Raw genomic sequence first — 27,334 nt, forward strand, 5'->3', positions numbered from 1 at the left:
AAGAGCCCTTGTCTTCAGCCAGGGCACGTAGCCAGGCTGCCCTGAGCTCTGCCTCATTGACTCACACTGGGAAGGGAACATGCATAATGCTTAAGTCCTATCTCTTTACTTTTCTCGCTCGCTCGCTCTATCTCTCTCTCTCTCTCTCCAACCACCTCCCTCGCCCACCCGTACACTGTAGCGTAGCATAGTTTTGGCACCGAAAAAGAGCACAGCACACCACCGGATTATATGCGTGTGGAATAAAAAGGACAAACAAATGATAATGGCATGTGCCTCCATTGGCAGTCAGACCTACTGGGTCTGTGACTTTGGGAAATAAATAATTCATCTGTTTTTCCAGGTGGCAGGCTGTGGTGGGCCGATGACGATCTGGCTCAGCTGGGGACGGTCGCCAAACGGGATGGACGTAACCCGGTGGTGCTGCGCAATAAGACCAGTGGAGTGGTACACATGAAGGTCTACGACAGAGATGGTCAGAAAGGTGTGCCGTGATACAGTCAATGTTGCCTCAAAAATACTTTGACAAGTGACTGTCTTTGAAATGACTAACTGAAGGGATTTAGCATTTCTTTCCAGTGTTGACGTGCTTTGCATATGTTGTCGCTTTTAGCCTGTAGGCTTTAGTTGAGTCACAAACACGTAGCATGATTTAGCTACTTGATAGTACATCACCATTCTACAGAGCATTTGTTTGGACTTTGGATCTTTGTAGTTTAATATGAGTCATCAATGTTTAAAAAAAAAAAAAAGTCCCGTTTTCCTAGGAGAGAAATATTTCTCATTTTAAATGCATATATATGTGAATTAAGTCTATGTTTAGGGCTCACAAGCAATGATTCGCCTCAAAATGAACAGACATAGACTAAAAGCCACAGCACACTTTTTATTGAGAGTCTTTAAGTAGCATATAAAAACAAATGTACTGAAATAAACAAGGCCATACATTTTGAGCATTATACCATCTTGTTTAATTTATTTGTAAATTGCTACAGTAGCTCTAAATTAGTCAACTGTTTTCTGTTTTCTCTCAGAGATATTTCCTAAGCAGAGATATATTCAGATATTGGTTTTCCATTTTGTGAGTTATTCTGCAAATAATTCACACTAATGGCAGATCCATTAACGGCATTGCTGTGGATCCCACTAAACTGTCGACTTGAATAAGAAATGACCATTAAACGGGCTCAAATGTAAATCTATCCAGCCACCAAATTTCTCCGGCAGCAATTAGCCTCTCTATTCATAATGCGGAGCTGTCTTATTACTGTCGTAGATGTGCAAGCTGAGCTTTCCGTGAAAGCTTGTGCCAATGCACAGTGGTGCAGTTTCCCTCCCCTTCACTTTCAGTTATACAATTAAGACGAGAGTAAGACTTCCGGGAAGAGTGTGAAGTCATCTTGACTTGACGGCAACACTGACACCTTTCATAAAATGAAGGGAGATATTCCAAATTACGATCAGACCAATGTGACCGAGCTTGTTAATATATTGCGTTCATAAAAGTGTAAATTACATGCCTCAGAAACAGAGAATTTTGGGAAATTTTGTGGAAGGGATAATGGATTGCACAAAGTCAAATAAATTAAAGAGATTTCTGAAAACCCGAAAAGGGGGCTTAGCACAGGGTGCCCTGAGTCAATGGAGGGCCTAATCTCCCCTGAGGGCCCCATGATTTCTAACCCCTCATTTCCTCAAGTTAAAAAAACATTTTTAAAAACCTTATTTCGGAACTTAAGATATAAATTGAACAAGTTAACATATTAACTTTGATATGATGGTTTCATTCAGCTTTTTAAAGATATTAAACATTATCATTATATTCTTTTGACAGCCCTAGTTTTTAACAGTAGGACATGGGTTTTTTATTATAACGATCTCTGTGAAATTGCTTTTGGAATGATATCAGAACAGCAGTTTATTTGTCAATTGGCTTTCAAATGAAAATATTTCTCTTCAGGTTTACTGTATAGTTTAAATGTTTTTACCTCCTTTTTTGAAAGAAATTAATACTTAATTTAATAAGGATGCATTAAATTGACTAAAAGTGACAATAAATACATTTACAAAATATTTATTTTGTACTTTCTATTCATCAGAGAATCCTATAAATTATAACAATAATATAGTAATAATAAAATAATGTATCACAGTTTCCACAAAAAAAGTCACTGGTTGAAAACAGTTATTGAGCTTCAAATTAGCATATTAGGATGGTTTCTGAAGGATCATGTGACACTGGAGTAATAGCAGCTTTTTGAAAAATTCAGCTTTTAGCATCACAGGAATAAAATACAATTAATATATATTGAAATAGAAAACAGTTCTTTATATAATAATATTTCACAATATTTTGATCAAATAAATGCAGTCATGGTGAGCATAAGTAATGCTCTTACCAAACGTATGAACAGTAATGTACACATTAGCAATAATAATAAGTATAAAATAAGCCACACTGTCAAGTTAGCAGGGACAAGGAGAGAGGCGGGGATCTAATCGCAGTCTTTATTCCACAACCAAACAAACAAATAGAAACTAGAAAACTATAAACTATACAAAAAACTATAGAAACTAGCAAGGCTAACTATGGGAACAAAGTTAATCACAAGTAAACACTGGGAGCAATGTAAACAGAAAAACACTTCGAAATAACAGTCCAGATATCAAAACCAACAAAACTCAAACTAGTGGACATGTATCACAATTTAATAGAGATTATATATTTTACTCCTGATACATTTTTAATAATTTGCTTTGGCTTAAGTATAATGACAATGTTTAAAATTGTCATAATGTTGTCACGCAATATAAAAGGGTCATACAATGTCAAGAGATTGTTTGTATGAGCAATGGGAGATTTAAAGGGGTTCAGGAAATGTATAAAAGTCATTCATTTTTTCCAGTTTCATCTGACTGTTCAAGTAGATTGGAATACAAACTTCACCCATCACATTTCTGCGTTTAAGAAATATAAATGTTTTCAAAATGGTTTGGAATAGTTCTTTTGCAATAATGTAGAAGTGTTAGAGAAGGAGAAGCCCAACAACTACAGTCAGCACTGTCTCCACTCTCCACAAATAGTTTTCAAGACTTATTTTCAAGACAATTTCATCACCATGTTGTCTCCTCTCATTGCGGTCTCTCAGGTAGGAATGCCTGTCAGTTAAATAATGGTGGTTGCTCTCAGCTCTGTCTGCCCACATCTGAAAACACACGTACATGTGCCTGCACCATTGGCTACAACCTGCGCAGTGACCGTCTCTCCTGCGAAGGTAGGCAGCAGTCGTGACACGTGTCCTTGTGTTTAGCAGGAATGTCATGAATGTTTTCTTCACTTTTAACAACAATTCATGTCTGTTTTTTTCAGTTAGTTACTTGTTTTATTGTGTGGAAGGCGTCTAAAGAAAACTGTGTGACGTTCATTTGACCTCAATCTAACATCTCTCGCTTGCTGTTGTCTATCACAGGCTTGAGTTCTTTTCTGATGTACTCTTTTCATGAGGGGATACGAGGAATCTCTTTGGATCCCAGTGACCACGCAGAGACACTGATGCCCATCAGCGGCACCTTGTTTGCCGTTGGCGTGGACTTTCATGCAGGTACAAACACTGCACTTGCTATGATTCAGCCCTGCTATCTTCTATTCTGTTCACTAGAACCACTCTCTGAATCCTCTGTGTGCACAACAAAGATAAGGCATGTATTGCTTTCTCTGCATTACTTTTTAAAAATGTTGTTTGCTGTCAGATCTACAGTTTTTGTATTAGCTACATACCAGATCAGAAGGGACTCTACAAGACTGTATATCACATGTTGAAGAGATAAACCACTCAGATTGGTTAAACAATTTGATGCAAACAGTAACTCAGATAAATAGTCCCTATTGTATCTCATACTGTAGCTAGAACCATAAGGGACAGAAAGCAGTAGTAGATAATCTAGCAAACGAAAGTAGTGTTGAGATCACAAAGCTGATGGTGTTGAGGGGTTGTTGTCATACTATGCATTATTCATTCTCTGAATGAGGTTAATTTGACAGTGGTCTGATGCAAGATTATTCAGCCCGTTTCGGTGGATCATTTTGTGGTGACAAGTGGCATAAATGAAGTGAGCGTCAAGGGGGCAGTCCACATGTGATGGTACCAAATTATCGTTCTAACAGTCAATACTATGAGACATTTCCATAAACATGCAAACACGTATGCATGCATTAGCACAGACTACCTACTGTAATCATTCAAATGTGACCTGACCTTTCCTTCTCCCATAAACAAACAACCAACAAACACTGTGGTGAAAATACAGTCCATATAGCATTCCATTCAGTTTAGAGCTGATGCAAAGGATAAGTGCGCTATACAGACGATGTGAGGTTACTGTTACTGTTAATCTATGTATTTACTTGTTTGTAAGATATGATGCATTTATTTGTATTATTGTAATTATTCATATTTATTTTATTTTAATAAATATATTCTATATTTTGTTATTGTATTTATTTATTTAAATTATGTAAAGAAAAATAGCACTACACTACTGCTACTACTGTACTACTACTTCTGCTAGTAATAATAATAATAATTAGGTCTGTCAATCAATTAAAACATGTATATTAACATATCTTTTTACATATTTTATCTTATTATGTTAATATTTACATTCTATTTTAAAAATAATATAAATAAATTATGCATAATATTTATTATTAATAATAATAACAATATGATATGATATTATTATTCATTCAAAACATAATTATATGTAATAATAATAATAATTATTATTAATATTATCATTATTATTATTTTATATAGTACTATATTTTTATAGTATAGTACTGTTATATAGTAGTTTTATATATTATATAATAGTATAGTACTATTATATAGTACTATAATAGTATATAGTATATACTATTTTATATAGGTGGTGGTTGAGGAGATTCCCCCCTTCCATATGTGAAGCGCTAATTATTAATAGTAGTAGTATAGTGCTGTTGTCAATAAATAATTTAGCAAGAAAATCATTACCTTGGATTAAAGCGTACTTCATCCTTTGTATCTGCTCTAAACTGAATAGATGTTTATATGTATTCAAACAGATTTTCAGTCACCTTAATTCACCTTAAGTCATTGGACAGGTCTTTTTTTTTCCACGCGCGTGTGGGTTGGGAAACATGGCAGAATTGCTGACCTCAGCAGCAGGGCAATAGAGGCAGATGGTCAGAGAGTTTCTATGCAAATACTCTCGCCTACCACCAGAATCAGCGCATCTCAGGTGAAGAAAACCCCAGTCCAACTCAGCCTATGACAGCTGATTACACATGCATACCATTTGCATGTTATTAAGAGGCAGCCTGTTGGAGCATAAAACAGATGAGGGCCTTCCAGCTGGCTGTTGTCACATGTAAGAAATCCGTTAGCCATGTAAATTCAGCAATAACAGTAGGGTGCAAGTAAATAACTACTCTTGCCGCATTCGGTTGTAGGGCAAAAATACCATTTACATTTAGAGTGTGCTTCTGTCAAAACAATCTTTTAGTCATTGCTAATCATGTTTGATTTGTTTGCTACACAATTTTTGTTTGTCACTTTGAATGTCTCCTTACTAAAAGCTTGTTGGCAACTGTAGTTATTGTTACTGATAAAAAGCATTAGAAATTATTATGGGATCTCTTACAAACCTTATACGACGTTTCCAGGATATATCTGTCCTGTGCTTGCTTGCTTTATTTATTAATTTAAAGCTTCTGAGATGCATTCTCATACACTATTTATGTTACCAGCTTTGCTCCTAATGTGCATAAAAATGTCCTCCTTCATACAGGCAATGATACAATTTACTGGACAGACATGGGTTTAAACCGGATCTCCAGAGCCAAGAGGGATCAGACATGGAGGGAAGACATTATCACCACTGGCATCAACAGAGTGGAGGGCATCGCAGTCGATTGGATTGCTGGTTAGACACAAACATCATTATAAAAATGGAATGCTGCCATTTTTCTATCACTATCTGTCTGTGTATAGTTTTTCAATAAATGGTATTGCTCAGCCCACAATGTCAGCACTTTTCAAGATAAAATCTTTGCATTTTCCTTTCAAAAGTTTAGGTTTAGTACAATTGCTTATAATTTTTGGGGGGAAAAGTATCTTATGGTCACCGAGGCTGCATTTATTTGATATAATAAAATACAATGCAATTTAAAAAAACAGTAATCTTGTGAAGTATTAATATTTTTTATTTTTTTTAACCAGGTAACCTTTACTGGACAGACCATGGCCTCAACCTCATTGAAATTGCTCGTCTAAATGGTCTCTACCGGTCAGTTGTAATATCAGATGGGCTGGATCAGCCAAGAGCCATTGCAGTGCATCCACAGAGAGGGTACGTATATGCCTTTTAGACAATGGATCAGATTCAGCCATGTCTGCTGTTCAGTAATATAAATCTTTAGAAAGACTGCAAATTACTGAGTAAATTTTAGGGAACTATACATGTGTATTAGACCATATAATACAATGAGCTCTTGAGAAATGAAAATGCAGGGGTTTGTTTACCTTTTGAAGGTCAAATACATATTGTGATCTGACTAAGACTGTTTTGCTGACAAATTAGATTTAAAATGTCTTGGCCATCACTAATGAACCAAATGGATAATTTAAAACTAGCAGAAATGCATCTTTAGTTAGTCACAGGCCCATTTTGTAGTCCATTATGGTATTCTTTCAGTAATTAGGATCAACATATATGGTCTCCATGCTAGTTTTTTTTTGTTTGCCTTGATTTTGTTCTTCACACCCTACAATCAGAATCACACACTGAGAAGACACGTTTTAGACATATGAGCGTGTTAACCCATCTACCATATATCTGCTGACAGCAGACAGCATCAGGAGTGGGATCCTCTAAATCCCAGACATCCAAAAAAAGAGCCTCCCATTCAAGCCTAAGGCTATAAAAGCTGTCTTTTCCTTTCTCAGTTGAGTCAAACTTTGAATGACATTTCCTTGGTGGTGTAACAACAGTTATAGACTTTAAAGGAGTAGTTCACCCAAAAATGAAAATTCTGACATCTTTTACTCACCATCATGTCGTTCCAAACCCATACATGCAGCTTACTTTCTGTCAGCACAAAAGTAGAAATTCTGTGATGGTTGCTCTTTACTTTTTCCTTGTATTTTTTAGATAAACGTGTCTGCAAAATAATTAAATGTAATTGTATAGTGAATGGGGAAGCTTTCAAGAGTCAGAGGGGATGCAAACAGTATCATTAAAGTATAATATTGTTATGTTAACGGCTACAACCAAATCATTGAGATCCATACCAGACAGATTTGTGAAGTTTTAAGAATCAATTCAAACCATCACTGAACCGATTCATTTCAAAAGAATGATTTGTTCACAATGATTTATACTTCTCTAATTAATATGCCAAGTTGTTGTAAGGCTGATGTCAATTTATATTTAGTAATAAACAATTGTGTCTCTCAAAACATTATCATAAGGTTTCTGAAGTCTTGCATTACAATTATTTATTGAAAGATTCAGTTCAAACTAATGACCACTTGGACCACTTTATGATACTTTTGCATCCTTTTTTTAGCTTGGAGTCTTCAGATTTTTGTAGGAAAATAGATTTTTGATAGTTCACCAAAAAATTATAACTTGCTGTTAATTTACTCAAACTCAGGCCATCCAAGCTGTTAGTGGCTTTTCTTCTTCTTCAGCAGAACAGTAAAGAAGATGTTCAGCTAAAACTGTGGTCTTCTGTGATTCCTATAATGGAAGTCAATGGCTGCTATTAGTGTGAGATTTTAAAAAAACACATTCAGACAAAACAAAATTAATACCTGCGGCTCAAGAAGAAGCAAAACGATCGGTCTATGCCAGAAGCTGAACATTATTTACAAAATTTTTACCTCTAATCCACAGCCTTGGCAAACGGTCCTGAGCACGTTGGGTGCGTTTACAGTCTGCAGCGTGAGCTTCCTGTCGCATAATGACGTATGTGCTGGAGTGACCTCACACTTTGTTCGATTACTACAGAGAGGGAGGGTGTGTGTTCAACGTCTAAAGCGGTTTGAAAGTACCACTCATCACAATGTCTTATGATTTTGATGTAACACTAGACAACGTGGAATTTTTTGCACAATCATACTTGTTTATACCAGAATACTCTGATCAAGTGCGAGAGATCGAGGAAGCAGCGGCAGGGGAACGTCATCAAGCCTCGGGGAGACAGAGGTCTCTTGAAACGGGGTGGTGTTCTTGTTCTAAGTGTCATGCGATGACAACAGAAGTAGAGAGCCTCTGTTGTCACGAATAGAACATTGCAATGCCACAACTCAAAAAAATCATTGAGGCAGCTGCCTGACTGAAGATCCCGGCTTTTCTCCACTGCTGAGCCCAGCTTTTTGCACATAGTCTTTAGCTTGCCATGTGTAAACTGCAGGCGACACTTTGTCTAGTGGTACAGCGAGATAATTTAAATCATCGGCCATTGTGATGACTGGTACTTTGAAACCGCTTTATCCATCCGCACTGCTGGTGAACACACGCCCTCCCTCAAACAAACAGCGTCAGCTCACGTGAGGTCACTTCCGCGCATACGTCATTATGCGACAGAAAGCTCACGCTCAGGGCCGTTTGCCAAGGCTGTGGATTAGAGGTAAAAATGTTGTAAATAATGTTCATTTTCTTGCATAGGCCGATCGTTACACTTCTTAAGACCTTAATGTATCAGGAGTACAGGTATTTTGTTTTGTCTGCATATGTTTTTTGTTTTTTTTATCTCAAAGTGATGGCACCCATTGACTTCCATTATATGAACCACAGCGGAATACAGTTTCTTCTAAAAAATCTTCTTTACTGTTCTACTCACGAAAAGTCACCTACATCTTGAATGGTCTGAGGGTGAGTAAATGAACAGCAAATTTTCATTTTTGGGTGAACTATCCCTTTAAAGTGAATAAATGATGACGGAATTTTTGGCTGAACTGTTCCTTTAAGGTCTTTAATTGTTAAAATGGTCATCCGAATCAGATTTTTCCAATTAACAGTTACTTATTCTGGACCGAGTGGGGGAAAAATCCTTGCATAGGTCGTGCACGACTGGACGGTTCTGACCAAGTTACCTTGGTCAGTTCTGGCATTGCCTGGCCGAATGGAATCACCATTGACTACGAGGTAGGGTGACATGATTCTACTTCCTGATGCTCGGCTCACTCTCTCTTCTTCTGATGCTGATAAAATAGAGCTGCTCAAAGGGAGAGGTGCTCATTTTCAAATTGCTTTCTAGGAAAATAGATTATACTGGAGCGACGCCCGGACCGACAAGATAGAAAGGATCAACCTTGAAACCGGGGAGGGCCGAGAGATTGTACTGTCAGCCTCCAATGTGGACCTGTTCTCCGTGGCTGTGTTCGGGGCTTACATCTACTGGTCTGACAGGTAATTTATTATTTTACTAAGTGCTACACTCTCCAAAGTGGCCCACGGAGCCAGCTGCTCCAGTCTCAACGGATTAACCCCTTCCGAGCAAGGTTATTATGAGGCCTGCCGTATGTTTATGTCATCTCCCAGGCAGCCTCCATTGGCCTTATGTAAATAAGATGTACCGTAAGTCATCGCCAAGGTGACGTTTTCTCGGCTTTGCCGCTAAAGCAGCTTTTCTGTGTGTTTTAATGAGTCTTGCTGCTTTTAATTAGAAAACTGCCATCATTACGCCAATGTCAGACTCTCTCTCTCTGTGCCGTCTATGGCAGAGCCCACGCCAACGGATCAATCCGCCGCGGATTCAAGAGCGATGCCAACGACGCCGTGACGATGAGAAGTGGTCTTGGCGTCAACCTGAAGGACGTTAAAGTGTTTAACAGAGGCCGGGAGAAAGGTTGAGGTTTCAACTTAATGAGTTTATTTTATTATGCCACATATGTTTTCTTAAAAACAGAACAAGATTTATTCTGATTATCGCAGTGTGCATCCAGTGATGTTTGTCTATGCTTTTGCATGCAGGCACCAACCCGTGTGCGAGGAACAATGGAGGTTGTCAACAGCTGTGTTTTCACTTGGGCAGTGGAAGAAGGACCTGTTCCTGTGCCCATGGGTACTTAGCTGAAGATGGCTTTGCTTGCCAAAGATATGAGGGCTATCTTCTCTACTCTGAAAGGACCATCTTGAAGAGCATCCACTTATCTGACGAGAGTGATCTTAACTCCCCTCTTCAACCTTTTGAGAACCCAGATTACTTCAAGAACGTCGTTGCTCTGGCATTCGATTATCGGCAACAGAGCTCACACCACAACCGCATATTCTTCAGCGACATTCATTTTGGGAATATTCAGATGATCAATGATGACTGGTCAGGAAGACAAGTCATAGTTGACAGTAAGTCTAGTTGGTTTTATTGTACATGCTTTCTTGCAGAAATGGTTGTGAAGGGGTGTTTGGAAAGTCCTGCTAATTGCTTCTTGGTTTGGGTTTTGTGCTAGCCTTTTGATGATCATGAAAGATGTTGCTTCCACAGATTTGGGCACTTGTTTTTGGTCCTGTCGTCGTCCTGATGCAGACTCATTGCAGTGGCCCACATGTTGTTTAATGTTCTGCTGCTAGAACCATTCCAGCCTCTTAGCAGCCATTTGTGAAAGGCCATTTGTTGGAAAGCGTAAGTGGCACTGCCTGTGATGTACAGCAAGGCCTCCATGCATCCAACATCTAGTAAAAGTGTTGTAATAGCTACCTCCATTTTTCCACAACTAAGTGGGACCAATTTAACTGTCAAAAAAGATGTTTAAAACACTGCATCTTTTTCCATGATGGATTCTTGATGGATTAAAATCGCTCGTCTCATTTCCACCGTCCTCAAACTGTAACAGAAATATGAATGGAAGCGGGGTGATATTTTTCAAGATCCTGCCTGTCACTGCTGTTGGAAAGTTCAGAATATGGTTATTGATTTCCTCATGTATGCTATATACGGCAGACATTTCAGCCGCGATCAATATCCACGTCTGATGGTAGCCCACAATGAAAACCTAATATGCCTAATGACTGTGTATTATCCATTTACAATGTAATGAGACAAGGTTTTTGTTGTAAAAAAAAGAAAAAAGATGATGTACTACTTACAGTATTATAGCTTGTTCACTTCGTAATTTCTTATTCAGAACAGATGCAAACATAATTAAGTTCAAATGGCAAATAAGAAGAACGGTGCTCTAACGTAAATGTACACCAGAAATTCTTGAATGAAATTCTTCATGATGGATAGCAGAAATTCAGGGGATGTTCTTAAAGAAATAATTCACCCAAAAATTAGATTTATCATAACTTACTTTTATGGTATGCTTCTTTTCTTAAAGCTTATAATCTTCAGTCCTGAGAAAGAAACCCATACTTTGCTTTATGACAAAACAATTTAAGTAAATTATTAATTTTTTACTTATGTTTCCCCTTTGTTTTCTTTTTCTTTCTTTTTTTGCATGAACTATCTAAATGCAGTTTCTTTGTCCTATGTAAACAGAGAAAAATAAAGTCCTGAATGCCTTTTTGGTATTTAGTAACCCAGCTCATTTCACTTTGCTGAAGTTAATGGGATGCAGATATACTTAGAAAGTGCTGCATGATTAGTGCTTCTACCCACTTGCAGTACTCTCTGAATTCTCTTTTAACTAACCTCATTGCTCCTTAGGTGTTAGACCTTTTCATATTTCAGTTTTACTTAATTTGCCATATCTATCCTCTTGGTGATAATAAAAGGGGGTTTGTTCTGATTCTCTCTTCCCTTTGTTTAGCATATGTGACAAAATATAATTTACAGCAAAAAGAATCACTGCTTTTTTTCTTGCACGTGTAGTGTTAAGACATTAACTGCAGTATGTGATGTTCTTGAAACCTGTGAAATGTGACGATTCTTCATAGGAATTTCAGTGTTACAGCTAAAACTAAATTGCTGTTGAATGCACTACTTTTTTTAAAATTAGTTAAATGCTAATTGCTAAAATGCATTAATAATATGTCAAATTAACTAATTAAATTAAACAATGTCATGCACATTTTTCAAGTGACTAGCATAAAATGCACAATACATTAATACCGATTTTACTGAGAAGTAGGTCTGTAATTTAAAATTAGCTGTACAGTTTTGTTTTGTTTTTTTCTTTCTTTTGAAGAGGATGTAGTGTGTTGAGACATTTTTTATCTAGAAATGCATTTGACCATTCATGTGAACTTTCCATACCGCTACCACGCTGTAACCTTCACAGAGATATCCTCCACCTCTATCCATTTGAGCGTAAGTACCGCAGCCAGGGAGAGTGAGAGAGTGATCTTGACTACAGGTTGAAATGAGCCTGCTCTTTTGATGGCGTCTCCACACTTGAGCTCACTCACTTTTCCAGAGATGAAAGCCAATCCCAGCCATCTCGACTCCATGCACACTCAGGAAACACATACAAACACTCATGCACACTCTGCGTTCTGTCACCGGGAGAGGGCGAGGACGTTAATAATCCGTATTTCCCTAATTAAGTCATACATCCCCTGTTAATTACTCCCTGGCCTCTCTAACAGTTTCTGCAAAGGCAAGCTGTCAGGTACTTTTTATTGTGAATGATTAATTAGTGATGGATTTCTGCAGACTGTTCATAAAGTAGTATCTAAGATTTTTCAAAGTGTGGCATTTTTAGCCACAGCCTCTGCTAAGTCAACCGCAATTGCTATTTAACTGATGAGGTTTCAGACATGACAGCAGATAAAACCTTACAGTTTTATAATGCTTAGTGAGATGTCACTTTGATTTATTATGGTTTTCTGAATGAACTCACTCACTGTGTGATTTCAGTATTAGAAAACCAACATTACCATTTGTGTGTGTGTCTGTGTGTGAACACCATTGCAATGTTTTTTGTTATATTTTTCATTAAAAAATATTACATTAATTCATTACCATGGTCTAATTCCAAAAAACAGTATGATGGTATAAACATAATAGTAAAATAATTGTAAAAAATTCTTAAACTGAGCTATGAATACAAAAAAAGCACAAATGAACACGCAATTTATACATCAAAGAGAGCATACTTTTACTTCACCTTTCCATGTGACTGGTTTCAATATGTCATTAGCCAGCTGGGAAAGAAGCATGGTCAAACTGTAGTTTGTTTTCCTCTCCAGATGTGGGTTCGGTTGAGGGCTTAGCTTATCACCGAGCATGGGACACGATTTACTGGACTAGCTCCACCACCTCAAGCATCAGCAGATACACAGTAGACCAGAGCCGACAAGGAGCCTTCACCAGGCAAGCTGTTGTCACCATGTCTGAGGATGACCATCCCCATGTCTTGGCCCTGGATGAATGTCAAAAGTATGTTTTTTGGTGGTTGTTTTTTGCCTCACTTGGGTATTTGATATTGTTGGTCTGTAAAGAATACTGTCAAATTACAAAAATGACATTGACACATGCTTTTTAGAAATGTTCAATGACAATACTTTCACACTGAAAATAATATAATTTCACATGAGAGTTTGAGTTAGTTGTCATGTGCATTGAAATGCTTATTTGCTCTTAAAAACACCCCAAATGCACCATCATTGCTCATGTGACTTGCGAGAACCACTGAAGTTCAAATGGTGCTGTTTTTCTGCTCCGGCAGAGGGAAAGATTCCATTCACTATAGGCTAAACAAAATGGATACATTCACCCGCTTGACGGAGGAACCTTTGTCGACATGTAATGTGAAGCAAAATTGATTTTTATGTCAGGAGGAAGCATATTGACTTTTAAAATTGAGAGCAAATTGATTCATCACACACAGGAAAACTGACATATATGGAATGTCAATCAGTCAAGAAGGAAAACATTTTAATTAGTTTGACCTCTTCCTATGAGCCAAGCACCGTGTGAAATTTGTTGTGGTTGGAACATTTTTATTCCTGACTGAGCAAAGTAGCAGCTCTCTGGACATAATGGAATGTATATGCACTTAAATATCCCCTCTAAAAGAACCATTTGAGACTGATGAACAGCATTGATATTCAGAAAGATGTGCCGACCCTGAGTTCACTGACTACATTAAACCCTCAACCTTGGAGAGAATATGCTTACTTGGTTATCTGGCACTTTTTCAAATGGACTACAGACTGCTGTTAATTAGAATCTAACCTGAAATGATTAATTGGCATAGAATGTCAGCATGTATCACTAATTTTCAATTAGTCCATGGAATTAGACTGTGAAAGGAATTTTTTAAGAGGAAATGTCAAACAGGCCCTGAGGCCTTTCTGTCCACTACAATTTGTGATGTCGGTGATATTCCCCAGTCCCATAGAGCGGGTTTAAAAATACAGACAGACGACAGTATTGAATCATTTTTCTCTAGTGCCGTCTGTAAAATCGCATCTCTTCCTCTCATTTTCTGTCCTGTGTATTTTATAGCCTCATGTTTTGGACCAATTGGAACGAGCAGCGCCCCAGTATCATGCGCTCCACTCTTGCAGGGAATAACATGAAAGTCATCATTAGCACAGATGTATTCACTCCTAACGGACTCACAATTGACCATAAAGCAGAAAAGCTGTATTTCTCTGATGGCAGCCTTGGCAAAATTGAACGCTGTGAATATGACGGCTCCCAAAGACATGTAAGTATGACTCTTTCTCTGTTTCGTGGTGTTTCGGAGACTTGGTCGTGATTTTTTAAAAGAATAATTTTCCTGTCAAGATACATCATTTTTGTAGCACTTTACAGTAAGGTTCAATTCATTAACATTTAACAATGCATTAGGAATCATATACTAATAATGAACAATATCTACTGCATTTATTAATCTAGATGTATGTTAATTTCTCAAATATAATTTGACATTCATAATATTTGTATACATATTTTTGAATTAGCATTGAACTATAGTATTTTTTTATAAATTAACATTTAACCTAAATTATTAATGCTGTAAAAAATTGTTGTGAAAATAATGTTAACAAATTGAACCTTACTGTCAAGTGTTTCCACAAACTTAATGAAATGATATGCTAATTAATTAATCAACATAATCACAATTAATTGCATATAAATATTTGTTGAGAAAACCCCCCAAATGAAGATGATTCAAATGTCATTTATTTATTTGTATTATTATTATTAATTCTAGAGGGTTTCCTGTTCCAGTTTATTCTTTGTTTATGAATATTTTTGTATTTATTCTTATAGTTGTTGTTTAATTAAGTGCTTTTGATTAGTGGAAATAACAAACACCAGTTGAAGCAATTTCTACTCCTTTTCGAAAACATAAACGTCTGTTGGGTTTTGTGTCCGGTCACTACGTCTACATAATAATGACTTGATGACCACTCAAAGGTCAGCCAACCCCCTAGAGTTATTTGTGTCTGTTGACCCTTCACAAGATTAGTTTAATTGTAATTAATTATTCACTTTAAAGAAACACGACAAAGAGTTCATTAGAGTTCCTCAACCTCCCAAACTAAGCGCACTGATGGTAATGAAAGCTCCTGCTGGGCTGTCCTCTCAACCAGCCAATTAAACTGTGAAGAATTAAGCAAAACTAAATCAACATGGCTTTTGGCAAACTGCCTTACAGTTGGAATCTCCCAACTAGTTTTAGTGAGGGGGATTGTTCGGTAAGTCGGAGCTTAACGCTACGCATGGTTAGACTTTCTCTGATGAAACAGTCTGTGCGGTGCATCATTTACATCATATCCACACAGAGTTGACTATTATTATAGATGTTCATTTTCTGTAATGCCCATCAGAACTGAAAGCAAATGCATGTGGCTATAGTTGTTAGCCGAAAACTCTATTTGACATCTATTTGATCAGATAAACAGAGATAATTAGTGCTGGAGCAGAACGCTTGCACCCCTAAATTTAATTCTGAATCAATATGCTCCATCAAAAACCATCTGGCATGCTCCTCATTCCCCCCCTCATCCCCCCCTTCGGATCTCCAGTTGTTGTTTGCTCAAGCTGGGCTCTCTTAATCAACACCTGTCCTATTTTTCCCACCATGGTGGCAGGGCTAATGTGATCACGGCTACAAGCGTGTTCCTGTTAATGCTCGGGTCTCCAGAGCTGTGGGACATCCTCCCGCCCCACAGCCCGGAAACTCCCTGAAGGAGTCGTGTGATGTATATCCGTGTCCGTCACCATGACACCTGCATTAACACTCTCAGGATCTGGGCTAAACTGGCTGCTGGGGGATTATTTAAAGCACGTGTCCTCTACCTACACATTAGTTTTGGTCCCCTCAAAGAGACTTACCAGTGGTCGTCTGAGTCTGTTTTTGTCTCTTGTTTTTAAGTATAAGCCAATGTTTTGAGCCGTGTGTAAGATGCATTTCTTTATAGAACCATTTTTTTTTTTTTTTTATGGCTGATTATAATGGTGAATATTTTGACAGCAGGATGTTTGAAATTTTAGGGATGCACAGGAATTTTAGGGAATATGTCAGTGCCAAACCATATTAGAGATTTTTATTTATTTATTCCATCTGTCCATATTTGATATATAATCGTGCATGATAATTTTCTCTGGTTTTACATTTTGATTGTCTAACGCTCATTTTATAATATTGATTATTATTTTTAATATGCTTTTTTATTTAACAGTGTTAAATGTAATCTTTAAGAAGTCTCGAAATAAATATTTTTTTTTCATAGTGTACATGATAATACCTAATTCACTTTGTTTGAAACGTTTGATTTGAGCTTTTTAGTGTCTTAATTTTAATTTGTTTAGAAAAGCATTGCATAGCATTTTAATGTCAGCCCTAATATGAAATATTCCCACATAAGAGACTTCTTTCAGACACATTAATAAATAACATAAAACCTGTACGCAATTTTCTCTTTAAGTGACCCTCTGTATTTGTTTTTAGGTGATTGTTAGGTCGGGACCTGGCACGTTTTTTGGACTTGCTATCCATGGAAACTACATTTTTTGGTCTGATTGGACTAGGCGGGCTGTGCTACGAACCAACAAGTTCACTGGAGGAGACACTAAAGTTCTTAGAGCTGATATTCCCCACCAGCCAATGGGAATTATAGCAGTTGCCAAAGACACTAATAGCTGTAAGTATTCCAAAATAAATAATTGGGCACTTAAAGTGCCCTCTGAAACTTTTCATATCTGTGTTTCGTGCTTTGGATTCACAGCTGAGCTTTTGCTGGTGGAGGCTCTTTTTGATTTCTAAGGAATAGTAGGGATGATAAATTAGAATGGACTTATTTAGTAACCAAGCAAACTAAATTAGAGACATAATTAATTTTAAAACGTATCCTCGAGTCGAAGAGGATTCTCTGAACTGTCGCAAGTAGGACATTAAGAAATGGGTTTAAGAGACTCCCGACGGCTTGTGTTTGTGAGCCTGCTGTGAGGGGTTTTCTCCTTTCATTTGTTTGATCACACCATTTTTTGCAGCTGTCTGCCCTTAACCATTTTTACCTAGTGAATGTTACCAGTCAGCACCTCCAGAGAGAGATGTGTGTTCATTCCAAGACAGATTTGAGGATAACTGCTATTTTGATCAGAAATGTGATCTTTCCTATCCTGTACTTTCATCTGACACTATGCCAAGTTAACACACCATCTTTGATTTTTGAGGCTCATTTCCATATTCATGCTGAGTCATAGCGCAATGAATTAGAGATTCTGAAGGCTCTTCATAGGTGTGCTTCGTACAGCTCCCAGAGGTTCTGGAGTCATACCATTTTCTGACAGTCTGCACATTCATTTAAAACTACTTTGATCAATCTGAGTGAATGGACTGCCGGTGGAAATACTTTTTCATTAAAAGAATAATCATTTTTTTCATAATAATTTGAGTGAAAATTGCAATTGCAATTTGGTTTGTCATTGTGCTTTAATGACAGCAGCACTCACACTTCATGAACTGAACACCTGTTCTTCAGCATGCTTTGAGAATGATTATGCTTGTTGTAATGGAAGCAAGAACATTGATGTCTGTACAAAGGGAGTCACATGATCAATTTCACAAATTTGCTTATTTAATTGTAGTCCAGAATTTAGCACTTATTTAAATATAGCAGATTCTGAAATAGTTTTTATTATTATTAATTAAATATTTTCTTTGTTTTAAATATTGTCAGAATCCTCAAATGTTTTTTTTATTTTTTATTGTCATGTTTAATTGGATTTTAAATCCCTTATTTCCAATATGTGCACAAACTTTTGGAAGCTACACTTATAAAATAGTAATTTCCAAAGGCTAACACAGGAAAACAGTACCGTTTTCTTTTTCCATTTATGAGATTACACTTAAGTTTTAACATTTGAAACAACTTTTTTGTTTTGCTTAGAAATTGCACTTTTTGTCAGAACTCCAGGGCATTCAGTGAATAAGCTCCTGACGGTGCCGCACTTGTCGGTGTGCTTTAATAGTCAGCTTTTTTTTAAAGAAAGCAAACCTGTTTTTAGCTCAAAGTTTCATGGATTGCTCACTTCAAAGACTTTGGAATGACTTTTCTCTGGGTCATTGTTTGTTTGTTGTTTAAAATTGTTATTTAGGCTTTTTTTTTTTTTTTTACTCCGAACACTGTTGTGATTGTACGTGATGTTCCCTTGTCCCTCTGTTTCAGGTGAGCTCTCTCCATGCAGGGTTCTGAATGGTGGTTGTGGTGACCTGTGTCTCCTTACTCCAGACGGCACAGTCAACTGCAGCTGCCGAGGAGAGCGGATCCTGCTCGATGACAACAGATGTGTGTGTAAGTTTCGCATTTCGCATTTCACATCCACAGTGACTCTCAGGAAATACGAGACCCTCCATCTCAGAAAGATGTGAAGTGACTTTTCTTTAGCAATTCCAGCATTTATCCTGTGTTTAAGCAAACATCATAATGGATATTGCTAATCTACTGCAGAATTAGGGATTTTAACTTTTCCCATACCTTTTTTACTACGGACATGAATGATACCTCAAATCTTACGAATTGTCGAGTAGAGGCCAATTTTGTCCTATCTATTATTTATTCATAATTTAATTAAAAGTGAAATAAAAATACAATTTGATTTGAATATATCATTTTTATGATGATATATGTATTGGCTGATATATCAGTGCATCCCTAACATATAGGCTGTATATGTGTGTGTGTATGTATGTATGTATGTTAGGGATACATCAATATATATGCCAATAATTGGTATCGCCATGATGAATACATCATGAGTCATCAAGCTTAAAATGGTCCACATATTTTTAAAACCATACAAAGAGTACATTTCTAAGAACAGTATACATGTTGTAGACTGTTTTTTCTTCCTTGTGAAAGATTTTCACCCTAAAAATGAAAAACGATGTACATTTAGAAAAAAAACTTATACTTGCATTGAATACGGGTCATAATTGACTTGTAACCCACAACACTCATGTGAAAGCAACGTTTGCATCACTAAATGAGTCTTCAGAAAATCTAGTACAGTAAGTGTGTAATTTCACCAAATGATGATGCAACTTACAAAAAATAACACATTTTGTTTTGTTTTTATAGCCAAAACATCCTCTTGCAACATCCACACTGAGTTTGAGTGTGGCAACGGGGAATGTATAGACTACCAGCTAACATGTGATGGAATTGCCCACTGCAAAGACAAGTCAGATGAGAAAATGCAATATTGTGGTAAGTAGCCGATCACAACACTTTGCCATATGTACTCTCCGCTCTCACATCATGATAGCAGTAAGAACTCAGAATTGGTTTAAGGTGGCAGTTCCATTCCCTGAGGCTTCAACCTAATAAAATGAGCCGCTACTCCTTACTGCTTTCAACCAGAGGAGCAAATGGGAATAAGCTCAGAGCAACAGAAAGAGTAAATAAGAGAGAGGATGTGAAGCTTTTTTTGCTCTATTGTGAAAGATTTGCTCTCCGTATCGCTAGACAACAGGAGCTGCCGAAAGGGTCACCGTCCTTGCTACAACAGGCGTTGTGTGGCTAACAGCCGCTTTTGTGATGGAGTCGACGACTGTGGGGACAACTCAGATGAGGCATTTTGTAACAGTGGGTATCCAGTGTGTGAATATTATTATTGTGACATTTTGCATATAAATTTCACTTAAAGACGTCATTTATTTTTGCAGTCTATAAAAGAAAATAGGCAGCAAAAAATATATTGCGCTGCTAGTAGGTTTATTTTGGACCATGTTAGACCACAAAAATGACACCCAATTTTCAAGCTGTGAAAGCATTTCACAAGTCATTTTCTTTGGAGCTGTCTGGAAGACCCTGTTATCATCAGCGAATTGCGGTGCATATCATACAAATATCTGCGCACAATATTTCATTCATTTAAGCGCATGTCCAGGTGCTTTAGTCTCTCCGCTCTGTGTAAATGAAGTGTTTCTGTTCCAGATGTCACATGTGCTGCATCTGAGTCATCCTGTCAAGATGGAACTTGCATACCAATATCCTCCTGGTGCAACCAGGTCATCGACTGCGCTGATGCCTCGGATGAAAAGAACTGCAGTAAGGCAGCGTTGCCCATGTTGCAAAGCAGCACACGTTATCTTTATCCTACCATAATAATCATTATCTTGACGTATCTGATTATTATAGACTACAAATGTAGTGCATTCCTAGATTTAACTAAATTCAGCCATCATTTAGTTGCCCTCATATCGTTCAAAACCTGTATGACTGTCTTTCCTCAGTGGAACAGAAAAGGCACATTTTTAGATTAATTTTTAGTTCCAAGAATCTCCTCTCCGCTCTTTCCCATATAATGGAAGTGAAAGGGGACAAAAGGACAAAAAACACCATAAAGTCATTATAGAAGCAATCTGTTTGGACTTTTTGTGTTATAATCTAAGTATTTTGATGTCATTTGATACAGTAACTAGCTTCAAATAACAAAAAGAACAAAATTAAGTCATTATTCACTGAAATTCTTCTCTGCTGTCTCTTTAAAATCCAATATGACAGCATTGACATCAATGACTGTCGTTCAAAAGTTTGGGGTCAATATGGTCTTTATTTGATGAAAAAAACCCAGTAAATATTGTGAAGTATTATTGCAATTTAAAGTAATGGCTGTCTATTTTATTATATGTTAAAGTGTAATTTATTCCTGTGACAACAAAGCATTTTCAGTGTCAGGTGATCCTTCAGAAATCATATTTTATTATTATCAATGCTAAAAACAGTTGCGCAACTTAATAGAGTAGAAGGTTCGGTTTCGGTAACACTTTACAATAAGGTTTCATTAGTTAACTACTTTAGTTAACATGATCTAAGAATGAACAAGACTTCTGCAGCATTTATTAATCTAAATTAATGTTAATTTAAACATTTCTAATGGGGGTCGTAGAATATATACTAACCCAAACTTTTGAATAGTAGTGTAGTTGTATTTTAATGATACTTTCTTGCTTTTATAAATTACTTTAATGCTTTTTTTTTTTTTTTTTTACGTTTTGGGAGACCCAGCTTCATTCACTTTCATTATATTGCAAAGTGCAGCCTAGGTATCTTTTGAGTCGCACGAAAGAGAGTCATGTGAGCAGAACGATCCGTGATTTTGTAAATAATGAGGGGATTTTTATTTTGGGGTGAACTGTCATTTTAATTTTGATTATGGATTGTGTGTGTCTGCATGGATGATCATATGGGTTGGAATCATTTGCATCGACCTGTTATGTCGTCTCATGTGACCTAGATAACAAGGTCTTCCTTCTTCCCCCAGATCACACAGATTGTGCAGACTTTTACAGGATGGGAGTGTCAGAAAAGGTCTTCGTCAGCTGCAACACCACCTCACTCTGCGTTCACCATTCCTGGTTGTGCGATGGAGCCAACGACTGTGGAGATTACGCCGATGAGAGGAACTGTCAGGGTAACGCTCAGTATAACTCTCCATTTGTTAGCTTTGCAGCTTGAGGAAGCCAGGTTCCATTAAAATCGAATTAATTTTGTCGAAACACTATTTATGAAAGGGGTAATGAAGCAGAAACAAGCCCCTGTCTTTTCCTCCTTGCTTGAAGAGCCTCAAAAAGTGTGGAAAGCTGATGAATAATTATTGGTGATTGTCAGACTTGCGAAGAGTAGACATTTAAACACTCTCGCAAGCTGCGGTCCCTTCAAAACCGTTAATGAAAAGGTGGCTTGAAAATTAGTCTTGGCAGGTTTCGGCTTATTACTCATTAGCATGTCAGTGGTTTCAAATAGAAAGCAAGCGTGGAATTTATCGGAGTAGACCTGTTTGAATGGAGATTTACTTTTAATGAGGCAAGAGCACTTTTATACCCTTATAGCTCCTTAGGGAATTGCATCACATAAAGATTTCATCTGCCTGGAAGCGTTTTTTAGGGAGGAAATAATGACCCAAACAACCTCTGGACCAAATTCTCACTACACTAAGCAAATCTTGGACTTTTACGCTCTCCATAATAAAACACATATTTTCTCTGACTGCCGCAGTCTCCCACGGGCAGAAATGTGCAGAAGGCCACTTCGCCTGCCCCAGCGGGAACTGCATCTCCAGTGTGTGGCTTTGTGATGGCCAGAAGGATTGTGAAGATGGTGCAGATGAGTTCCAGTGTGGTAAGCATGACTGGTATTAGCCTCCCATTGCTTTCACTCAGCTTGATTTCTCATGTGGAGCGAGAGATTACGGCCCACCTCTTGCGATGGGCTTTGAATGCAGAAACCAATTCAGCTGCTAATACTGAGGTCAAGAGAAGCATATTCAGGTGATAAAAACCAATCTCCATTTGTGCTTGTGCCCTTGAAAGCTTGCGTGTATGTATATAACTGGAGCCCTGAAAGCATTTTTAGTTCACAAAAAGTTGTATGAAATGGACGGACGGACGGACGGACGGACGGACGGACGGACGGACGGACGGACAGACAGACAGATAGATAGATAGATAGATAGATAGATAGATAGATAGATAGATAGATAGATAGATAGATAGATAGATAGATAGATAGATAGATAGAGACATATGCACATTATCTAACTTGAACATGGAATTCAAAGGATGTTTTTCTCCATAAAATGGCTACATCTTTGCTCACCCTCAGCACTTTGAATGGAGATAGGATATCTGCAAATATAGCAAGAGACCATCAGGGAGTCAAGGTGAATCATGGGAATGTGAGATATATCGTGCTGTGACCCTTAATTTCCTTCTCCATGGTGTAACCCCAGGAGTGGACCACTCTAACTCTTTTGGCTGGCAAAATCTGTCTAGAATAGAACTGAAAGAAAAATAATAATAATATTTGGCTTCGATATAAACTGGCATTTTTTATCGCAATTTGCACATGCTTAGGCATGTTGTAGTATGCTATTTTGTTAACCTATAATTATATTCCTGCAGATCTCTGAGGTATTTTTAATAATGAAAGGATATGAAATATGTCTCTTTTATGTCTACAGTTCAGAAGTTTGAGTTTGGCAAGATGTTTATGTTTTTGAAATAATTGTCTTATGCTTCCCAAAGCTGTGTTTATTTCATCAGAAATATGGTATAAACAGTAATATTGTGAAATATTATTTCAATTTAAAATAAATGTAATGTAATTTATTCCTGTGGTGGGCTAAGCTGAATTTTCAGCAGACATTACTCTAGTCTTCAGTGTCACATGATACTTCAAAAATCATTCTAATGCTTATTTGGTGCTCAAGAAACATTTCTTATTATCTGTTTGGTGACCAAAAAACATTTCTTATTATCAGTGTTGAAAACAGTTGTGCTGCTTAGCATGGGCGTAGGTTTAGGGGGGGACGCTAGGTACTAGTCCCAATCAATATTTTAAAATGACAAAATTGTCCCCACCAATATTTGTGAGAGAATTACGAGGCGGCCGCCTCCGTCAAATTAGGTGCCGCCTTCTGCTCTGGACAAAACTCGGATAGACAGTCACATGCTCAGATACACTTTTTCCACCGTGACGGTTCTGTTGGGTTCCTGTGTCCATTCTGTCCTGTGTCCATCAAACATATTACATGCGCTTCTTGAGGCACACGCGCGCGGTGCGGTCTCTTGCTCTCTCTTCCTCTCTGCCGTGCACGCGCTACGCGGTTTGGAGCACAGTCTCTGTCTCGCGGGCGCGCTCGCGATTCCGGGAGATTTTAACTAATTCGCGGGCATCAGTGAGCCGCTATCAATATGCGGGAGACTCCCGTGATGTCTGTGTTTCTATACTGAAATAATATAGGCATTATTATTGATTTTCATTTGGCAATTTTTCAGCGCGTGGTGGGAGCGTTGGCGCTGACTGAGCATACATTTAATAAAATTAGGGGGAAAATGCCCTTTATAAAGGTAAAAAAAATATATATTCTGATAAGATTGTTTTCCAACAGCGACGCAATGACACATTGACAATTTAAGTTTGAAGGGAGTAAAGCCTCGGTTTAGGCTATTAAAGAAATGTAATTTTGCCAAAAGAAGAACTTTTATTTAAAATAAATGTTATTTTTAAATCACCCTACTACAATGTGACATTTTACCATATTATCATGCTTAACACTGATAATTTGAATAATTGTAATGTGATGATCAGATATCGAAATCAGAGAATATCATAGGTTTGGGCGGGTGGATTATTTATTTTTAACAGTGGATTCTGGTGACTCAAAGTGCACCAGATTAATGAATTTATCTTTAAAATGTACAAAATTTTCTTACGGGTGGGCATGCCCCCGGACCCCTCTAGAGATACCGAGGTCCACCCACAAAAGTACTGTGGAAAACAGAGTAGGCTATATGTTGGTATATGAAAAATACAAATTAAATTATCTTTTTAATAAAATACATCATCAGAATTTTACCAACTCCGCCTAGTTTTGAGCCAGGAAAAAAACCCTGTTGCAGCTATTTGCATCGATTCCCATGGCCAGGACGACAGTACAGGAACACCGTCATTTGATTGGCTGAAAAAATAAGGGGGTGGTGTGGGGGTGGGATGTCCCCACCAAAGCTGAGACCAAACCTACGCCCTTGCTGCTTAGTATTTTTGTGGGAACCATGATACATTTTTTTCTGGACTCTGTTGAAGAGAAAGATTATAAGAACAGCATTTATTTGAAATATTTTGTAACATCACAAATGTCGTTGCTTTCACTTTTTAATGTATTGCATCATTGTTGAATAAACTATGTATTTTTTAAGAAAAACGTTCTGACCCCAAAATTTTGAACGATAGAGTATACAAAGACATAAAAATATGTCGAAATTCGCCATACTACAATTATTATGGACTGACTTAACACAAGAAACAGAAATTGGTTCCGAACACATGCTTTTATTTTGCTTTTCAATATCTTTGGTCAGTTTTGCCACAAAATAAATGTTGTACATTTTAAATCCATATATCAGCTGGAATATTATTTTGTCATCTTGTAAAATTCAGAGGTGGACAGTAACAAAGTACATTTACTTGAGTACTGTACTTAAGTACACTTTTTGAGTACTTGAGAATAATTTTTTCTGGAAACTTTTCACTTTAACTTCACTACATTTGAAAGACAAGTATCGTACTTTGTACTCCACTACAATTCTGTCAAGGTCCTTGAGTAGAAAGTCAGTCAGGGGATGATTTAGGTTGCAGGGGTTGCATTTTGGTTGGAAATAAAAGTCGTGTTGACGTCAGAACCCGACGTTGGCATGACATCAGAACCCTACGTCGGAATTACGTCAGAGAACCCGACGTCGGAATTACGTCAGAGAACCCGACGTCGGACAGATATTGGATTTTGGTTGGAAATGAAAGTTGGATTGATGTCAGAACCCGACTGATGTTGGTTTCTGACGTCAACATGATGTTCATTTGCAACCACAATACAACTTCTGTCCAACGTTGGAGATTAACGTAAATCTGACATTGGATTCTGACATCAACCTAATTTTCATTTTCAACGTTGGGTTTGGTCTTCTAAATGCGAATTTTGTCATTGTTTTGGAGCACACTAGCTTCTAGATAATAGTAAAGGCCATTGCACACTGAGTCCGAAATTTTCGTATGCGTTTTTTCGTATTCGTGATTCGGTGGCTCTGAATTGTCAAACCACCATTCAAACACTATTCAAACTCCTTGTTACGGATGCGAAAAACGCAGAAAATCGAACCCGTTTCGATTTTTTTTATGACGGACGAAAGTTTCGGAGGCAGTGTGCAAGCGTGATTGACATAACGTGAGGTCGTATTTATTTTTTAATGTGCGAAAATTTCGGATGTGAATTTCGGACTCAGTGTGCAATGGCCTTAAGGCTAACATATTCATACTAAAAGGCCAAAAATCTTTAAATGGGGCACTATTTGAGGGAACAGCCATTTGGGTGTCCGAAACCATTGTGGAAGTTATTGAGAGCATTTATTCAATCTCACATTCAATCCCACTACTGGAACTAAGTGTGTTCTAGAAATAAATTTGATATTGATATGAGGGAAGGCAGGCATAGATTCAGAGGCATACGGCACTGTAAGTATTACATGTCAATGCATTGTTTTATTATTGTTGCATTTACTTTTTACTTCTGATACTTAAGTACTTTTAAAAACAAGTAATATTGTACTTGTACTTAGGTAACAATCGGTCTTTACAACTTTTACTTTAACGGAGTAATATTTGACCAGTAGTATCTGTACTTTCACTCAAGTAAGGAAGTTGTGTACTTTGTCCACCTAAAATTGCACTAGCATGTCGACGTCCTCAAAACTGACAGGGGAAGGACTTAAAGCTATAAGTTCCAATTTTAAGGGTAAAATTGCTGCTCAACACCTAGAACATACAGATAGATGTGTATGCAAGTACTATATGTTTGTGAAGGATGCCAGAATAAAGTGTGATTACACAACAAAAGTGCAGAAAACATTATTATTCTGCTTTATTTAATCTTCATATAAAAGCCACTTTGAGAAAGACTGACGTATTGCATGGTTTGTGGTTGCTGTGTTTTGAGAGCACAAGTAATATAAGTGTAATCCAGAGGTCTACTTCAAAGTCTGCTGAATTTAAAAATAAACTATCTCTAAAAGCATTCAGTTTATAGATGAGTTGTAAATTGTGGATGTCATTTTTTTCTAAGCACTGTTATTTGTGATGTGTAAACTATTCTGTTGATAGACTCCTCCTGTCTGTGGAACCAGTTTGCCTGTTCAAAGAACAAGTGCATAGCGAAGCAGTGGCTCTGTGATGGCGAAGATGACTGTGGAGACGGGGTGGACGAGAACGTGGATCTCTGTGGTATGCATTTGACCTCTCCTTCCATTCTGTGTGACTGTAAATGTTCCTTTTTTTATGTGCAAAGACAGCGTTTTGAATTATTTGAGTTTATGCACAGGCTAAATAC

The 27,334-nt window shown here is 37.4% G+C and overlaps 1 protein-coding gene across 1 annotated transcript in view; it reads left to right on the forward strand.

The window, feature by feature from the left end:
* lrp1bb (low density lipoprotein receptor-related protein 1Bb) overlaps positions 1-27,334 on the forward strand; it is a gene marked incomplete at its 5' end in the record, with an annotated part of 305,396 nt that overhangs the window by 215,978 nt on the left and 62,084 nt on the right. Inside the window, 19 exons of the mRNA XM_079617452.1 lie at positions 344-484; positions 3,150-3,275; positions 3,471-3,602; positions 5,830-5,964; positions 6,261-6,390; positions 9,066-9,192; positions 9,305-9,456; positions 9,771-9,895; positions 10,021-10,392; positions 13,180-13,369; positions 14,441-14,645; positions 16,899-17,091; positions 18,619-18,744; positions 19,531-19,659; positions 19,918-20,037; positions 20,389-20,502; positions 21,719-21,868; positions 22,453-22,575; positions 27,109-27,228. Of these exons, the coding sequence (XP_079473578.1) occupies positions 344-484; positions 3,150-3,275; positions 3,471-3,602; positions 5,830-5,964; positions 6,261-6,390; positions 9,066-9,192; positions 9,305-9,456; positions 9,771-9,895; positions 10,021-10,392; positions 13,180-13,369; positions 14,441-14,645; positions 16,899-17,091; positions 18,619-18,744; positions 19,531-19,659; positions 19,918-20,037; positions 20,389-20,502; positions 21,719-21,868; positions 22,453-22,575; positions 27,109-27,228 (2,910 nt within the window). The remainder of the gene's footprint in view (positions 1-343; positions 485-3,149; positions 3,276-3,470; positions 3,603-5,829; positions 5,965-6,260; positions 6,391-9,065; positions 9,193-9,304; positions 9,457-9,770; positions 9,896-10,020; positions 10,393-13,179; positions 13,370-14,440; positions 14,646-16,898; positions 17,092-18,618; positions 18,745-19,530; positions 19,660-19,917; positions 20,038-20,388; positions 20,503-21,718; positions 21,869-22,452; positions 22,576-27,108; positions 27,229-27,334) is intronic.

This window comes from Phoxinus phoxinus, assembly GCF_949152265.1.
Source record: "Phoxinus phoxinus genome assembly, chromosome: 7".
NCBI lineage: Eukaryota > Metazoa > Chordata > Actinopteri > Cypriniformes > Leuciscidae > Phoxinus > Phoxinus phoxinus.